We start from the raw sequence: 14,705 nt of genomic DNA, 5'->3' as shown, positions 1-14,705 counted from the left end.
TCCATGTCGGGATCTGCGGACATCACGTGGCCCCAAGGTCACTGGTCAGAAAAACCTTTCGCCAAGGTTTTTACTGGCCCACCGCGCTACGAGATGCAAAGGAGGTCGTCCGCAGGTGCGAAGGATGCCAGTTCTACGCTCGGCAAACCCATTTACCGGTGCAGGAGCTCCAAACCATCCCAATCACCTAGCCATTCACGGTCTGGGGTCTCGACATGGTGGGACCCCTCAAGAAGGGCCTGGGCGGTTTCACTCACCTACTTGTAGCAATCGACAAGTTTACTAAGTGGATAGAGGCCAAGCCCATCACCAACATCTGCACGGAAGAAGCGGTCAAATTCTTCCTCGACATCATCTACCGGTTCGGCGTTCCCAACTGCATCATCACTGACCACGGGACTAACTTCACTGGGAAGAAGTTCCTAGACTTTTGTAATGGGTACGGCATCAGAATCGACTAGGCCTCGGTCGGACACCCGTGTAACAATGGTCAGGTCGAGCGTGCCAATGGCATGGTCCTCGAAGGACTTAAGTCACGTATCTTCGACCGACTCAACAAGTACGCCGGGCGATGGGTTGCAGAGGTCCCATCGATCCTTTGAAGCCTAAGGACGACCCCAAACCGATCCATGGGATTCTCACCTTTCTTTCTGGCTTACGGAGCCGAGGCAGTGTTGCCCTCCGACCTCGACCACGGCGCACCAAGAGTGAAGGCTTTCGACCGCGACCGAGCCGCGGAGGCCCAACAAGACGCAGTCGACCTGCTCGAAGAAGCCCGTGAGACAACCGTCATCTGCTCCGCCCGCTACCAACAAACCATTCGCAGGTACCATGAAAGGAAGATCAGAGGAAGGATACTCGAAGTCGGCGATCTCGTACTCCGGAGGACCCAATCAACGAAGGAAAAACACAAGCTCTCCCCACCATGGGAAGGACCCTATACGGTAGCCAAAGTAATCCGACCGGGCACCTACCGACTGGAGGACAACAACGACAACGTTCTCAACAATACCTGGAACATTGAACAACTATGTCATTTTCCCCCTAAATTTGGTCTAAACCGCTTTCTTTAGTTAAAGCATGCTCTCGTAAGAGCACCCATGCCCGAAACACTTTCAGCCCAGGTCGCTCGGGGGCTCCATAAGGGTGCAATATTGAATATTACCTCTCTTTCTTTTTTACTATCACACGATAAAACAACTTTGTCCCCAAACGGAAACACATTCCAATCCTCTGATTACCTTACGTAACTCTGTTCTTACTCCCAACCGGACGCACCCCGCCTTTCCCTACGGGTACGAACAGCCAAGCCTCGCGGGCCACGCCCCAGGCTCCCAAGGTCGCACCCTAGAAATCCATTCTTTATTCTTTTCAAGACCAATATATAGAGGCGAGCAAAATAGCCACCTCTAGAAATCCATTTTACCCACCTAAAAATCATTTTCGTACTGGTGTGGTTATCAAAACTTCCATTCTTTATTCTTTTCAATTGTTTCACGGAAATGATAAAAACAATGGGTTGTAGCAGTATAGAAAAATAACTTACCATGGGTGACACTGAATGTTGAAGGAAACATAGTCCAACAAGCTGCACAATATACTTTTCGCAAAGCTGCATAGTGGAGAGTAATTTTGTTCGTTTGATGAAACCCAAAGAAATCCATTGGTGAATTAGATCGTTTTTAGCTATCTTGTGACCTTTCTGAAACATTGAGCAGTAGGTAAAGCATGACTTCAAGCAAGGAGGCATACTGCTATAACTTAACTTCAATGATGCAAGCACATTAGAAAAAGAATTATTCCAGATATCACTGTCTTTCACTTCCATCCATTGATCCGTTGTCTTGGACTGCAACATGAATCCAAGAGACTGAGCTGCTAAAGCTATACCTCCACACTTTTTGGAAATCCCCCTTCCTATACCCTTCAAGTGTCCTTTGTCATATCTAAATTCGAAGCCAGTTCTCTGTTTTATTATATCCCAACACATGTCATCTGACAAGGATTCTATCTTGTATGGCTTATGATTGGTACAAAGTTTCTTTGCAATTGGTTTACTGCGTGTAGTTACTAAAACAATTCTTTTGATACTCTCACTAAGATTCAACATATCCTTCAAAACCTCAAGTTGAAATGGATTCTCCTCCCACAGGTCATCTAAAACAATCAGAACCTTCTTATCTGAAAGTAGTTTCATAAGGCAACTATGTATCTGCTTTCTGTCATAAATTAGGCTCTTCTTTTTAGATAGTTGTGATATTATAGAGTTACCGATCTTATTCAAGTCAAATTTCGAGGACACATAAACCCATGCCCGAGAGTATGATTCGAAATTATTGTAAATCAATTTTGTAAATGTTGTCTTCCCAATACCTCCAATACCGTATATTGGAAGGATGATCTTGTGTTCCATGCTATCAAGTAATGAAGCCATTATTTTCTCTTTTTCTTTTGTCCTCCCAACGATGAGTTCGGCCCGTACATCTGATGTTGTTTCTCGCATATCAGAAAACTCCAGGTCATTGCATCTAGCACTTGCCATTAAGTTGAAATTCTGGAGTTGATCTGGGATCTCTGTATTATCCATTGTCATCCCAGGTACAGTTTTGGAGTACCTTTTATGAGGAAGCTGCAAGATTTCAGTTGATTTATCAACACATTGAACAATCGCACTTTTTACTATATAATTTAAGTTGTCTTAAGACCCTAACACATTCTCCGAGGGTGACACTTCTACTAATAATATGTAAACATGTCATTCAAATAAAAACAGTTAAATTATTATGAAACCATTTATTTCTTTTTGGATCTAGCAACATCAGTCTTACACTCGTAAGTTATCAATCTCTGTAATTCTCATATATTAGAGGTCAATTTTAACAAAGTTCGACCAGCATGTACCATAAATCAAATTCAGCAATATACCAGTTTGCTTACATTACATAAACTATACCTTCACCGAAATTGGCAATCTGCTTTCAGATTTTAAATAACAATACCTATGCCACACGATGATTTTATTCTGAGCTAGTAAAGTTCTTTGGTGCTATTATGACCACCAATTGTTGTTTCATGTTCTTATTGTTAAGTTCTATATGAAAAATATGCATCATACATTCACATTACAGAAAGAGTCAGATGTGTATATACAATTATATGCCATCAAGTGCTACCTGGATAATTCATTTTTTTAACGCAGTGGCAGGAGCTCTGCCTTTCAATTAAGATAGGGAAAGATAGTTTATGTACAAGCAAAGACACTCCAGATGAGGGTTTAAAGCCCCCCGAAGCAGGGATAAGAGGGAAACACCCCCCAAGGGGAAACAGCAGCTAAACCTAAGCGAGTGCTCTCTTCCTTTGCTCTATGTCTTCCTTTATCCTTGCGGCTACTTGCGGCACCGTTTCTATCTTGTTGTTGAAAATTCTCCTATTTCTCTCTTTCCAAATATTCCAAAAGGTGTAGATTACTACCCCGTTTAGTCGTCTACGTTTAGATTTCGACACCTTCCTTGCCGCCTATGTTGATGATGCTCTGATATGGATTGGGTCTGCCTGGGGCTGTTGTTGCAGCTGAGTGAAGTTTTCCCAAGAGAGGATTTGATCCCAAACCGCCTTAGCAAAAGAGCAACATAGACATAGGTGGAGGCCGGTTTTCCAAGGGACCGTTGCACAGCACGTAGTGTTCTTGGTGCGCCGTAAGAATTTTATCTTGCACCAAAATCCATGTGAAGATCTTGCATTTGTTCTCAACTTGTGCTTTCCAAATGTAACACCCTAAAATTTGCTCCTTTTGAAGTAGATGTAAAATGAGGTTATTTTTGAATTTATGTGCTCCTGAAAACATAGGAAAATAAAAATTTTCATTAATTTAAAAATTTATCTTAAGGTAGCCACATGTTTGTGCATACATGCCGGTGCATTTGATTTATTGTAAGGAGTGGTTAAATCCAAAATTCGAAATGAATTTAAAATGCTTTTGAAGTTGGCTTTGAAGTAAAAGAAAAGAAAATTAGGTAATAAAAGCATTTGAAAAGTTGTAAAAATTTATTTTTGAAAACTTACCAAAATTGCTCATTTTTATTTGAATTGAAAAGTGTATTTTAAACTCTATTTAAATTTGCATCCGGTTCATATTTGAATGTGGGTTGGAAATAGGAAAACAAAATAAAAAGGAAAAAATCTTTTTCTCTCCATTCTGGCCCAGCCGGCCTGCTCTCTGGCCCGGCTTGCTGCTGGCTTCCACTCGCCACTGGCCATGCTCCCTTGGGCCGACAGCTTGCTTGGTCTGCTCTTCCCTTCTCCCTCAGGCCCTTCTCGGGTCGCTCGGGGGCTCCATAAGGGTGCAATATTGAATATTGCCTCTCTTTCTTTTTTACTACCACACGATAAAACAACTTCGTCCCCAAATGGAAACACATTCCATTCCTCTGATTACCTTATGTAACTCTGTTCTTACTCCCAACCGGACACACCCCGTCTTTCCCTACGGGTACGAATAGCCAAGCCTCGCGGGCCATGCCCCAGGCTCCCAAGGTCGCACCCTACGGGACAAACGGGAAGATACGAGAAAGAAAGGATAAAAATAAAAGTTATGCTAAGATAATCACAAGGAACGAATATTGTGTCTCTGTCACAAGGGCAGCACAGATGTATTTATTGATACAGAAAACTATTCACACGGGGACTCACCCACAAACTTAACTATTACATTCTCTACTGCTACAAATACTACTGCGGCCGCTCAACGACATCGCCTAAAAGCCAAAGAAGAAACCGGATGCAACCACCAGGGACCCGCTCGGCTCCGCTCCTTCGACTTCGACAAACACAATGGATACCTCCAGGGCATCGCACCTATAGATGCTCAGCAGAAGAACATGGAGCTCTTGACCTTCTCATGTAGTCGAGGCAGCTCCTGGGTAGGGGCGCCGCTACCGAGGTATGGTCACCATGGCTAGAAGAAATCTCATCAAACTTTATGAACTGGCCGACTTGAGCAGCTGTAGGCACGGAACCCTCCACCGGCACAATCGTGAGTAACCTCCTCTCCGACAAAGCTCGCCCAGTAAAGATCCACCAGAGAAAATCTACACGCGGCTCTATCCCGAAGAAGGCCTCGTAGATCAGATCCAGCATCACCCGTGGTGGCCTCCAGTCCGACATCACGCTCTGGGTTCACAAAAGGATCTGTAAGTCCTCCCCCTTGCTCACTATCTCTCTCACTTAGGAACCACCGCAGCATAGAGGCGCTCTCGGTGAGAAGGAACAAGGAAGAAGGAAGAGAGACAATAGTTGAGAACAGGCAAAGGCCTACGATGGAGAGCCCTCTCCCTCCCTCTATTTAAAGAAGAAAAGCAGACGATCAGAGCGCAAAACTCTGCCCCCATTTAATGCGGATAGGAAACGACGGGACACACCCTGGCCAAAGGGACGCACACTGACTGACGGAGAAACTCTGGGTCAGATGGAACATCGCCTAGCAAGGCGAAATGTGGCCTGGGTATGGCCCACCACTATCGCACGACCGGGCATGAAAACCGAAGCGTCACCACACGCGGGAGGCTCCCCGCTTCCCCAGGACAGACCAGGGGAGACCAAAAACAAAATCTCCACTGGGAGACCAACCGGCCCCCTGAGTCGATCGAATCGCTCAGTATCCACCCCGAGACATAGGTAGGAAGCGAAGGGATGCCCCATGTAGGCCATACTGACTCCGTCACGAACGACGAGCACGGGTCCCGGTCGGACATTTTCCGACTGAAGCTCTCCGAGCCCTGTCACTCCAGTCGTCAAGGTAAACACTGTCAAACCCCCTCTATTTTCATCAAACCATTCATACATCCATACGCGCATTCATCGCATACGCCTGCACCCCCCGGACGGTTAGGGCATGAACCGCCCGGGGGCTCGAGAACTAAGCATCTCACGTGCAGCGAAATGAATCAGAACGCTCTGTGTTGCATCATGAAGCGGCGGTTGCCTCATTCGACATGAGCAACCAATAGAGCCAGGGGAGAAAACCGTAGATGAGCACCATGTGGCCCTCGCCCGGTCCGGCAAACCGAGTCATCTCAACCTTCTTGTTTGATCCTAAACCTCTCACCAGGCCCACAGAATCTCCATCGAGAGGAGGCCGTTAGGCCACCCGGATCGGTCTTCAGAACGACCTAGGCATCTGCCGGGTTGCAGGTAAAGGAGTAGTGGAATGTCACAAGAGGGCTATGCCGACCCCGTCATGAACGATGGACCCGGATTCCGCTCGATCACACCCGTTAGCGAACTCACTGAACTAGTCTTCGAGCCCAAGCGATCGGGACAAGCGATGAAACTCAGCCCCTCCGGTTGTGAGGAACCAAGGATGGGGTAACGCACACAACTCACATCGACCCCCACGAAGGCCCGATAGGGCTTGGGAGCTCAAGACAAACGCAAAGGACAGCGACCTCGAACTCGCCAGATCCACGACTCTGACTCGCTCGGTCCCGCGGTGCGCATCGATGCTAGGATCCGTGAGCACCGCCTTGTCCGATCTTTAACTAAACTAACTACGCTTCAGCTCCATCCAGCTTCACTTCCGACTACGCTCCAGACTCCTGGGACTGCGACCCTGAACTCACGTCATATGGCTTCACTTCCGACGGCGCTCCAGACTCCTGGGACCGTGACCCCGAACTTGCGTCATATAGCTTCACTTCCGACTGCGCTCCAGACTCCTCGGACCGCGACCCCGAACTCACGTCATAAGGCTTTCCGACTATGCTCCAAACTCCTAGGACCGCGACCCCGAACTCATGTCATATGGCTTCACTTCCGACTACACTTCAGACTCCGAGGACCGTGACCCCGAACTCGCCTCGTCAGGATCCATGAGCTCTGGCTCGACCGATTCCTAAACTAACTAAATCTCTCAATCCACGACGCGCACCGACGCCTGGGTCCGCTCGCGACTCCGCCTCGCCCAATCCCACGGCGTGCATCGACGCCAAAGATTAGCGAGCTTTGTCGCATCTGAACTAAGCTGTCTTCGTCTGTGGCGTGCGCCGATGCCAGGGTTTGTCCCAAACTAACTCCCTCACCCGAACCCACGACGCGCATCGACGCCAGGATCAGTGAGCTCTCTCACATCCGAACTAACTTTCTCACCCGATCCACGGCACGCATCGACACTGGGATCAGTAAGTTCTGTCACAATCCAATCCCCGCGCCTAAACACCTCGGCTGCACAACGACGCCTTGGTTAAACAAAAATCCATCTCAGACTAAAAACATTCACACACGCCTGCTAAAACAACACCCAGGGTCCCTCGGGAACCGGCTTCCACGCTAAGGCTCGACCCAAGAGTCTAAAAACAACAGGGCAAAAGGGCGGTCCAGCAACCGACCAGAAGGCCTGGCCCAAGAAGAGCAATGCCCGCTCGTCAGCTACTTCGGCCCACCGGTCCGACTGGAGCGCCATTCGGGCTCCAGCCACCTCCGGGCGGCCTCTCCGGTCGGAAGGCCTGCCCCGAGTCCTACTTCCGACTCTGACCCCGCGTCTCTCCGACCGGGCTACCTAAGAACCCTGCTCACCGCTCTTCTCCGACTGGCGCAATCGAAGCCGACTGGGGCCATCCGACTGGGGACGCCCGCTCGAAAGGGACCAGGGACGAACGGAGAAGGCAGCACGCGAGTCAAACCACGGTACAGGGACCATACCCTGTACACCTACGGGAATAGTGTTCCACAACCACCCTGACACAAACAGTATTGTAGGCGCCGACATTTATCCTACAGTATTGTAGGCGCCGTCGGACTCCCGTACGGCAAAAAACCCCTCACATGCCTCTGGGCATCAATAGTGTTGTAGGCGCTAGGATTCACCATACCCGATAAACGCGGTGAGACTCCTCACATGCCTCTAGGCATCCAACAGTATTTTGCAGGTACCGACGTCAACCCTTCCTGAAGAAGACAATGCAACCTCCCACGTGCACCTGACATTCTACAGTGACATCAACAGTGTTGTGGGCGCCTACCATTATCCAATCCTCATCGGCGTGGGCAACAAGGCTTAAAAGCATCCGTACCCTCTCCCTCTCACCTGTAAAGCCATCCCCTTCATCTATAAAAGGGGATGCACTCCCTCCAACAGGAGGATCGATTGATAAAAGCTCAGTTCCTTTAGATTCATTAGTCCAATAGCTCACAACCACAGAACCGCCAGGTTCGGACCTCAAGCACATGCTTGAACACTTAGCTCATAGCGGAGTTCCCGTCGCTCTCGGCCCTTCCGACCGAAGCCGACCGGGCCTCTGGTACCCCCCATCTTTCTCCTTCTCATTTGTAACCCCACTGCAGACTTCGAGCACCTGGGCTCAGGAATAAAGTCACCGATCGACCCAAACTGGACGTATGGCACATTGCCTGAACCAGTATAAATCCTGTGTCATTGAGTGCTAGGCCACCTCCGATCATAACGTACAGCAAAACTACAAATATTCACTAGTTGGTCACTTTCTGTACCGACAGGTAATTTTGACCGCCTCTATAAATCGATTTTATGAGATGGAAAATCTTGATTGCCTCCATAAACAAAATGTCCACCTCCGTAAATCATGTGCCTCCTCGCATTTGCTTGTTTCCACAATAGTATAATATTCTTGATGCTCCTTCTCAAGCAATACACCACGCAGATGTTTATCTGATAGTCATGGTTGACTGTTGAGCAGGACCTTTTAGGTGGATTTGGATAGTTGCACTGCAATCCAACTACACCAACGAGTCAACGACTAGAGTAACCTCTTGCCTATAGCACCTCAAGGACGAATGACCATGAAAGAGTGCCTAACACCTTCGAGATGTACACCATGGTCAGTACCTTTAGGATTTTCCCTTTTCCTGAGTGAAGCTCTCTGCTACACGCTAGATGAATTTGTATTGGACTAGGCTTGAATAATATTTGGTGAAGGCTCTTTGGTTGCAGCCAATAAGAACTGACAAGAAGTGAAGTGCCAACTTATTGGTTTGCAGTTTGTACATGAGCATGGAAAAGCTATGGATTAAAGTGATTGGCCTGAAGTATTTTTGCCTGCGTCGCAAATCACTTGTTTCAATGGCAGTACAATTTGCTTGAAGCTGCCTCTCAAACAGTATAAATGAATGACAGTCAACAAGACAATATATATCTGCCTAGGGCCTTGAGGCTCGCCTGCCCTTCTTGAACAAGGAGGTTACCAATGAAGTAATGAGCATTAAAATCCTAAGTGGATGATGGTACCAAAGTTTTGCTAGGCGCTAGGCGAAATCTAGGCGATGACCCTTAGCCTAGCGACTAATCCAGCCTAGGCCAGCCTAGGCGATGCTAGGCGTTTTTCTAGGCGTTTTGCCAATTTATATTTATATATCAATATATAATATATACAATTATAGGCTTATAGCATAAATCATGAATAATTTAGATAAAAAATAGGGAAGGACCAGTAGACATACCTTAGGTCCTTTGTCCTTAGTTGCAGTTGATACATAGCTCTTTTAGTTGCAGTTGATACATACCTGTTATAGGCTTATAGCTTCAAAATAGTAGTTGCTGATCACTGAATTTCCTACAGCACTGCTGCAATAGAAGTGGACAACACTTTTAGATGCAATTGGGCATCAATACAAGTGATACAAAAAATAGAAAATAGCAAGTTAGGTACTTATCTGAGGTCTGAGCCTTCTCCCATCCATTATCAGCATTTCAGCAGCATAGGATAGCCTTTTGAAATCACAAACATGAAGGGACAACAGGTAGCAACATAGAATATAAAATGGATAGTAGACTAGCAGTACATTACATCACATGATTGATGATTCTCAGTTCTCACAACACAAAACACAAGCACACATCAGGAGTTCTAAGTTCATAAGTTAAAGATACATGGATGCATAATAAAAGCTAAAACATGACATGAAGGCATGAAGCTGTCTCACACTTCTTCAGTAGGGTTCATCCATCACATAGTCATCCTCATCTTCATCAAACTCTTCTTCTTCGGACTCAAACTCTTCTTCATAGAGCTCTCTCACCCTTGCACTTCTACGCAGCTCTAGTTGTTCTTCTGCTCCCACTGCATCTCCAAGCACAGACCAAGGTATCCCTGTACCTTCCATGAGTTCTTCCTCATCTTCCTCATCTCTAAAGACAACTAATGCACAATCATCTCCATTCTCTTGGAGGAAACCTTGAGCTTCAGTTGTATCACTAGACAAGAGAACATCAGTAATTTTCTTTGACTTGATCTTTGCTCTCTTATTAATCAGCCTGTTGTTGAATTGAATGTAGACCAACTTGTTGAGGCGGTATGTAGTAAGCCTATTTCTCTTCTTAGTGTGCACCTATAAATTAAAAATAAGAGCACTTTTAGTTCTGCAATTTAATTGTAATGCTGCTGAAATTTTGATAACAGATAGGTACTAACCCCATCAAACCCACTCCAAGTTCTTTCACAACCAGAAGAACTTGCTGTTAAAGATAGGATCTTGGTAGCCATCTTCTGTAGAGCTGGTGTTTCAGTTCCATAAAGCCGCCACCATGATGCTGAAATAAAAAACCTCTCTATTAGTTAGTAGGCACAACAGATTTCTTGATAGATGAACACAACAAACAACCATGTAAAATCAGCAAACAACTTTTACCTGGATTATAATCAAAGTTTTCAAAATTCCTTGCAAGCTTCTTGCTAAATGGTCCTTCTCTATTCTGATACTTCTGGAGTTCAATGTTGGCAGCTTGTTCTTGCATGTCTTCATCATGATAATAAAAAGTCTCCACACAACTGATAAATCCTTCTGTCATTTTGGGAGCATCAAAGATTGAAGGGTCAGCATAACTGTAGTGTGGATTCAACAAATAAGCTGTCAAATGCAATGGAGAATCTAGTCTTCCAGCCATTTTCTTGTCAACAACAGCAATAACATCCTTGAAACGGGACTCATTATTGCCAAGGGCCTCTTTGACCTGTCTCTTTGCCTTTAATAGTTCTCCATATACAAAACCCATGGACGGCTTCACATCTCCATCAACCAAACGGAGAACTTTGAACAATGGCTCAAAAACAGCCAATGTCAACTTCACATCCTTCCAAAAGTTTGGATTCAATATAGTTGCTGTGGCATTTTTTCCCTTCTTTGATTTCACATCCTTCAATGAGTCCCACCTACTATGCACCACCATCTTTCTTAGTTGGTCCTTCTTCTCTTGTATGCTGTTCAAAGTCAAATAGTTTGAAGCAAACCTAGTCACTCCTGGCCTTACTATCTCTTTGCCCTCAGTGAAGTACCTCATGCACTCTAGTGTTCTTGTGTGCCCATAGACAAATATGGTGAATGTCTTTGCTTGGTCAATCACCTTCTTGAACCGAGCCATGTTGCCAATTCCTTGGAGCATCAAGTTGATTGTGTGAGTTGCACAAGAGCTCCAAAAGATCTGTGGTCTCTTCTCATGCAGTAGCTTCTTTGCTCCCATGTTGTTAGAAGCATTGTCAGTCACAACTTGCACCACATCATTTGGACCAATATCTTCGATTGCTTTGTCCACTAGTTCAAAGATGACTTCACTTGTGTGTGACACATCTGACATCTCTTTTGAGGAAATAAAATTGGTTCCATCAGCACAATTAGTGCACACATTCATTATGCTTCTCCTCTTCTTATCTGACCAAGCATCGGTCATAATAGAGCACCCATTCTTCACCTTCTCGGCTTCACGTTCTTGCAGCAAACTCTTGGTTCTTGCATATTCTTCTTCCAGCAATCTTCCTCGCAGGTCAAACATAGTTGGAGGTTCAATTCCAGGCCCAAATTGTCCAATTGCTTCACACATTTGCTTGAACTCATCATTGTCACATGCATTGAATGGTATTGCTGTCATTGTTACAAAAAAAGGAAATTAGTGTTCAGTTCAGTACTACAGCAAGGCATCCAATGAAATTGAAATCTGAAATAAAAAAACAGCAAGGAAATTACCATGGTTATAGGCCCATCTTGCAATATATTTATGCACCTCATGTAATCTTTCTTTCCAAAGTTCCTTGTTCAGCTTCTGTTGAGTGAAAGATTCAGATTTGGTTGCTTTAGGATCAATAGCACGCGTCCATTTGTCAATGGGTCCTAATTTGTGAGGCTCTGAACTTCCAATACAAGTGACTTCCTCTGACTCTCCACCTCCAACCCGAGAAACATTCACTTCCTCTCTAAGTTCTAGTTCACGAACAGTCTTCTCCTCCCTCTTTCTTTTTGCATCATTTAGTGCTTTCTTGCACTTCTCTTTAGCCTCCAGAGCCTCCGGTGTTCTGGCCTTGCATTTCGTCGCATTCTTTCCTTCATGGGCCACATGTTGCTTCAACCGATAAATCCCTCCTTGCATCACCTTGTCACATAGTTTGCACTTCACCTTGTCCTTGTTGATAGCATCAACAAGAACCCCATATTCCCATCCCACATCATCCGAATTCCTTCTCAGGAGATTCGCTCCCTCAGTTTCAGGTGCAACCTCTGTTGTCGACATCCTATACATATACATACATTCAGATTTCAGTGACAATACATTCAGAGTTAAGTGAACATTCAGGCAATACATACATGTAGCAAATCAGCTAAAAAAATCAGTCACACATCCTACAAATGATTCAGTCAAACAAAGATACATACAATCAGTCACACATCAGCTAAAAAAAAGTGCTAGCTTGAACCAAGAGAAAATTCATGGTAAGTTGGTAACCGGTGCTTGGTCAATTTGTTTATCAAATAAGAATCATCACTTCAGAGCACTCCTACGGTCCTACCAAGTTCAGACTGCGGGAACAGAGGAGAAGAGCAGGGGAGGAGCAGGGAACAGAGGAGAAGAGCAGGGGAGGAGCAGGGAACAGAGGAGAGGAGCAAGAGAGGACCTTGGGCCTTGGGGCTTCAGCTTAGGGAGGCGACCGACGGGACCACGAGCTCGGCGCGGAAGAGCGCGGCCTGCGGGACCACGAGCTCGGCGGGGAGGAGCGCGACCGACGGTACCACGAGCTTGGCGGGGAGGAGCGCAGTCTGCGGGACCACCTACCCAGCGAGGAGGAGCGCAGCCGGCGGGAGCAGCTTCCCGGCGGGGTCGCAGGGAGGAGCGCGGCCGTCGGAAGCAGGCGCGTCCTTTTCCCCCTTCTCCCTCTTATCCTTCCCGCGCCCGAGCCTTCTCTTTCCCGCGCCCGAAGCCAGCTGCGTGCGCGCGGTCGCCCGCGGCGTCAATTTTTCGCGCGCTCGGTCGCCGCGCCCGCCTCCGCGCCGCCTAGACGGCTTCAGCGCCGCCGAATCGACGCCGAATCGACGCCTTGCGCCGCCTAGGCGCTCCGCCCGCCTAGGGGTCCGCCTACCCCCGTAGGCCAGGCGGAACCCCTCGCCTTGCGATTAGTCGCGCCTAGGCGGGGATGAGGCGTCGCCTTTTCGAACATTGGATGGTACCACTGTTTTCAAACAATATCACCAATTCTCTCAGAAGAATAGAGAAGTGGGTACTAAGGAAGGCATTTGTCGACGAGAAGCAACAATTCCTGCCCAAGGTAACATTTTTGTCTCTGAGCATGATTAGAAGCAGTTCTCGGTCACCATCACAGCAGGAGAGCTAGCCAGCTGCAGCAAGAAGCTGTGGATGATCAAGGTGCAATGTGACCTGGCATTGCCATTCTAGGCTAGGCATGCATCCTATATATAAAGGTGATGCCAACGTGATGTGATGATGTTTCAATTTGGATTTGTATATGTATCAAATATATGGAATTTTGAATCCAAAGTGCATAGGCATATAGAAATTTTAAAATTATTATGAAATATTGAGACATGTAAGAAACGATAATAAGTGCATTGTACACACATGCGGACACACACGCACACATAGTTAGCTCAACTGGTGTGGTGTTTTTTCACCTGCTAAAAATTAATCAATAGTTAGGTAAAGCAAAGATGGAAGAGAATGAGTGCAATTTGTTTTTACCAAAAGGGACATGAAATACTTCATGGGCATGTGCGCCAACCATGCCACCATGGACAGCTACTGGAAGGCAACAGACAAGGACAAAGGTGTTTTTCAATTAATTGGATAGATGCTGCTTCTGGAGGTGGTGCAACTGGAGTCAGTGGGGGGAAGAAAACACAGGTATTCTACATATGAGCATGAAGAAAGCATTGGTATTCTAGTATGGGCAGGGCCCCAAGGGGATCCAAGACCAACTTGGTGATGCACGAATTCCGCCTCAAAAGAAAATGCAAACACAACAACGCCAGCCATCGCTTCGATCTCAAGGTACGACGCTCGATCTGCTTGAACATTTCTTATATAGTTGTGTCTGAAACTATTTTACAATTTAATTTGTGTTGAGAAACTTTAATATGTGGATTATTTTTCATTTTATATATGTATAGGACACACACGGGCGCACACGCGCGCGCACATACAGATGTGTGTGTCCTGTACACCGCTAAAAAGCACGGGCCACACACACACACATGTATGGGCCTGGCTATGGTTTTTAGCGCCGTGCCCGATTCGGCCCGAGGCCAACAGTGCCCATGCTAGGTATTTGAAGATAAATAGAAAAGGCCACCGTGTAAATCAGGAGTAAAATAGGGGGCGGCTAGTGATAAATAGATATATTCTGCGGGTGGAGAGGGAAACTACCATCACGTGAGCGACAAAGTTAGGAGAGGAATGC

The 14,705-nt window shown here is 46.4% G+C and overlaps 1 protein-coding gene across 2 annotated transcripts; it reads right to left on the bottom strand.

Annotated features, from left to right (window-relative positions):
• Positions 1 to 9,330: 9,330 nt before the first annotated feature.
• On the bottom strand, positions 9,331 to 12,651 carry LOC136508938 (uncharacterized). 2 transcript variants are annotated; one of them, XM_066503718.1, is made up of 4 exons: positions 11,986 to 12,651; positions 10,657 to 11,883; positions 10,440 to 10,576; positions 9,331 to 10,356 (listed from the first exon to the last, which is right to left on the bottom strand). In XM_066503718.1, exons 1-4 carry the CDS (start codon positions 12,596 to 12,598, stop codon positions 9,958 to 9,960), a joined length of 2,376 nt encoding a protein of 791 aa, XP_066359815.1. In that variant the 5' UTR covers positions 12,599 to 12,651; the 3' UTR covers positions 9,331 to 9,957. The 2 variants fall into 2 exon arrangements, with proteins under 2 accessions (XP_066359815.1, XP_066359816.1); XM_066503719.1 differs by having other exon boundaries at positions 9,335 to 10,356; positions 10,440 to 10,558; positions 11,986 to 12,650.
• Positions 12,652 to 14,705: the final 2,054 nt, after the last annotated feature.

This window comes from Miscanthus floridulus, chromosome 15, assembly GCF_019320115.1.
Source record: "Miscanthus floridulus cultivar M001 chromosome 15, ASM1932011v1, whole genome shotgun sequence".
Classification (NCBI taxonomy): Eukaryota; Viridiplantae; Streptophyta; class Magnoliopsida; order Poales; family Poaceae; genus Miscanthus; species Miscanthus floridulus.
The sequence above is the reverse complement of the archived record's forward strand: the minus strand, read 5'-3'. Positions and strand labels throughout refer to the sequence as shown.

What these genes read in the sequence shown, in the direction of transcription:
- LOC136508938 (XM_066503718.1), bottom strand. Translation starts at nt 12,598, where the DNA reads ATGTATTGCCTGAATGTTCACTTAACTCTGAATGTATTGTCACTGAAA. An exon ending in AAACTTTGATTATAATCCAG is followed by an intron (nt 10,577 to 10,656) that starts GTAAAAGTTGTT and finishes ACTAACTAATAG; the next exon opens with AGAGGTTTTTTATTTCAGCA. An exon ending in CTTGGAGTGGGTTTGATGGG is followed by an intron (nt 10,357 to 10,439) that starts GTTAGTACCTAT and finishes TTTAATTTATAG; the next exon opens with GTGCACACTAAGAAGAGAAA.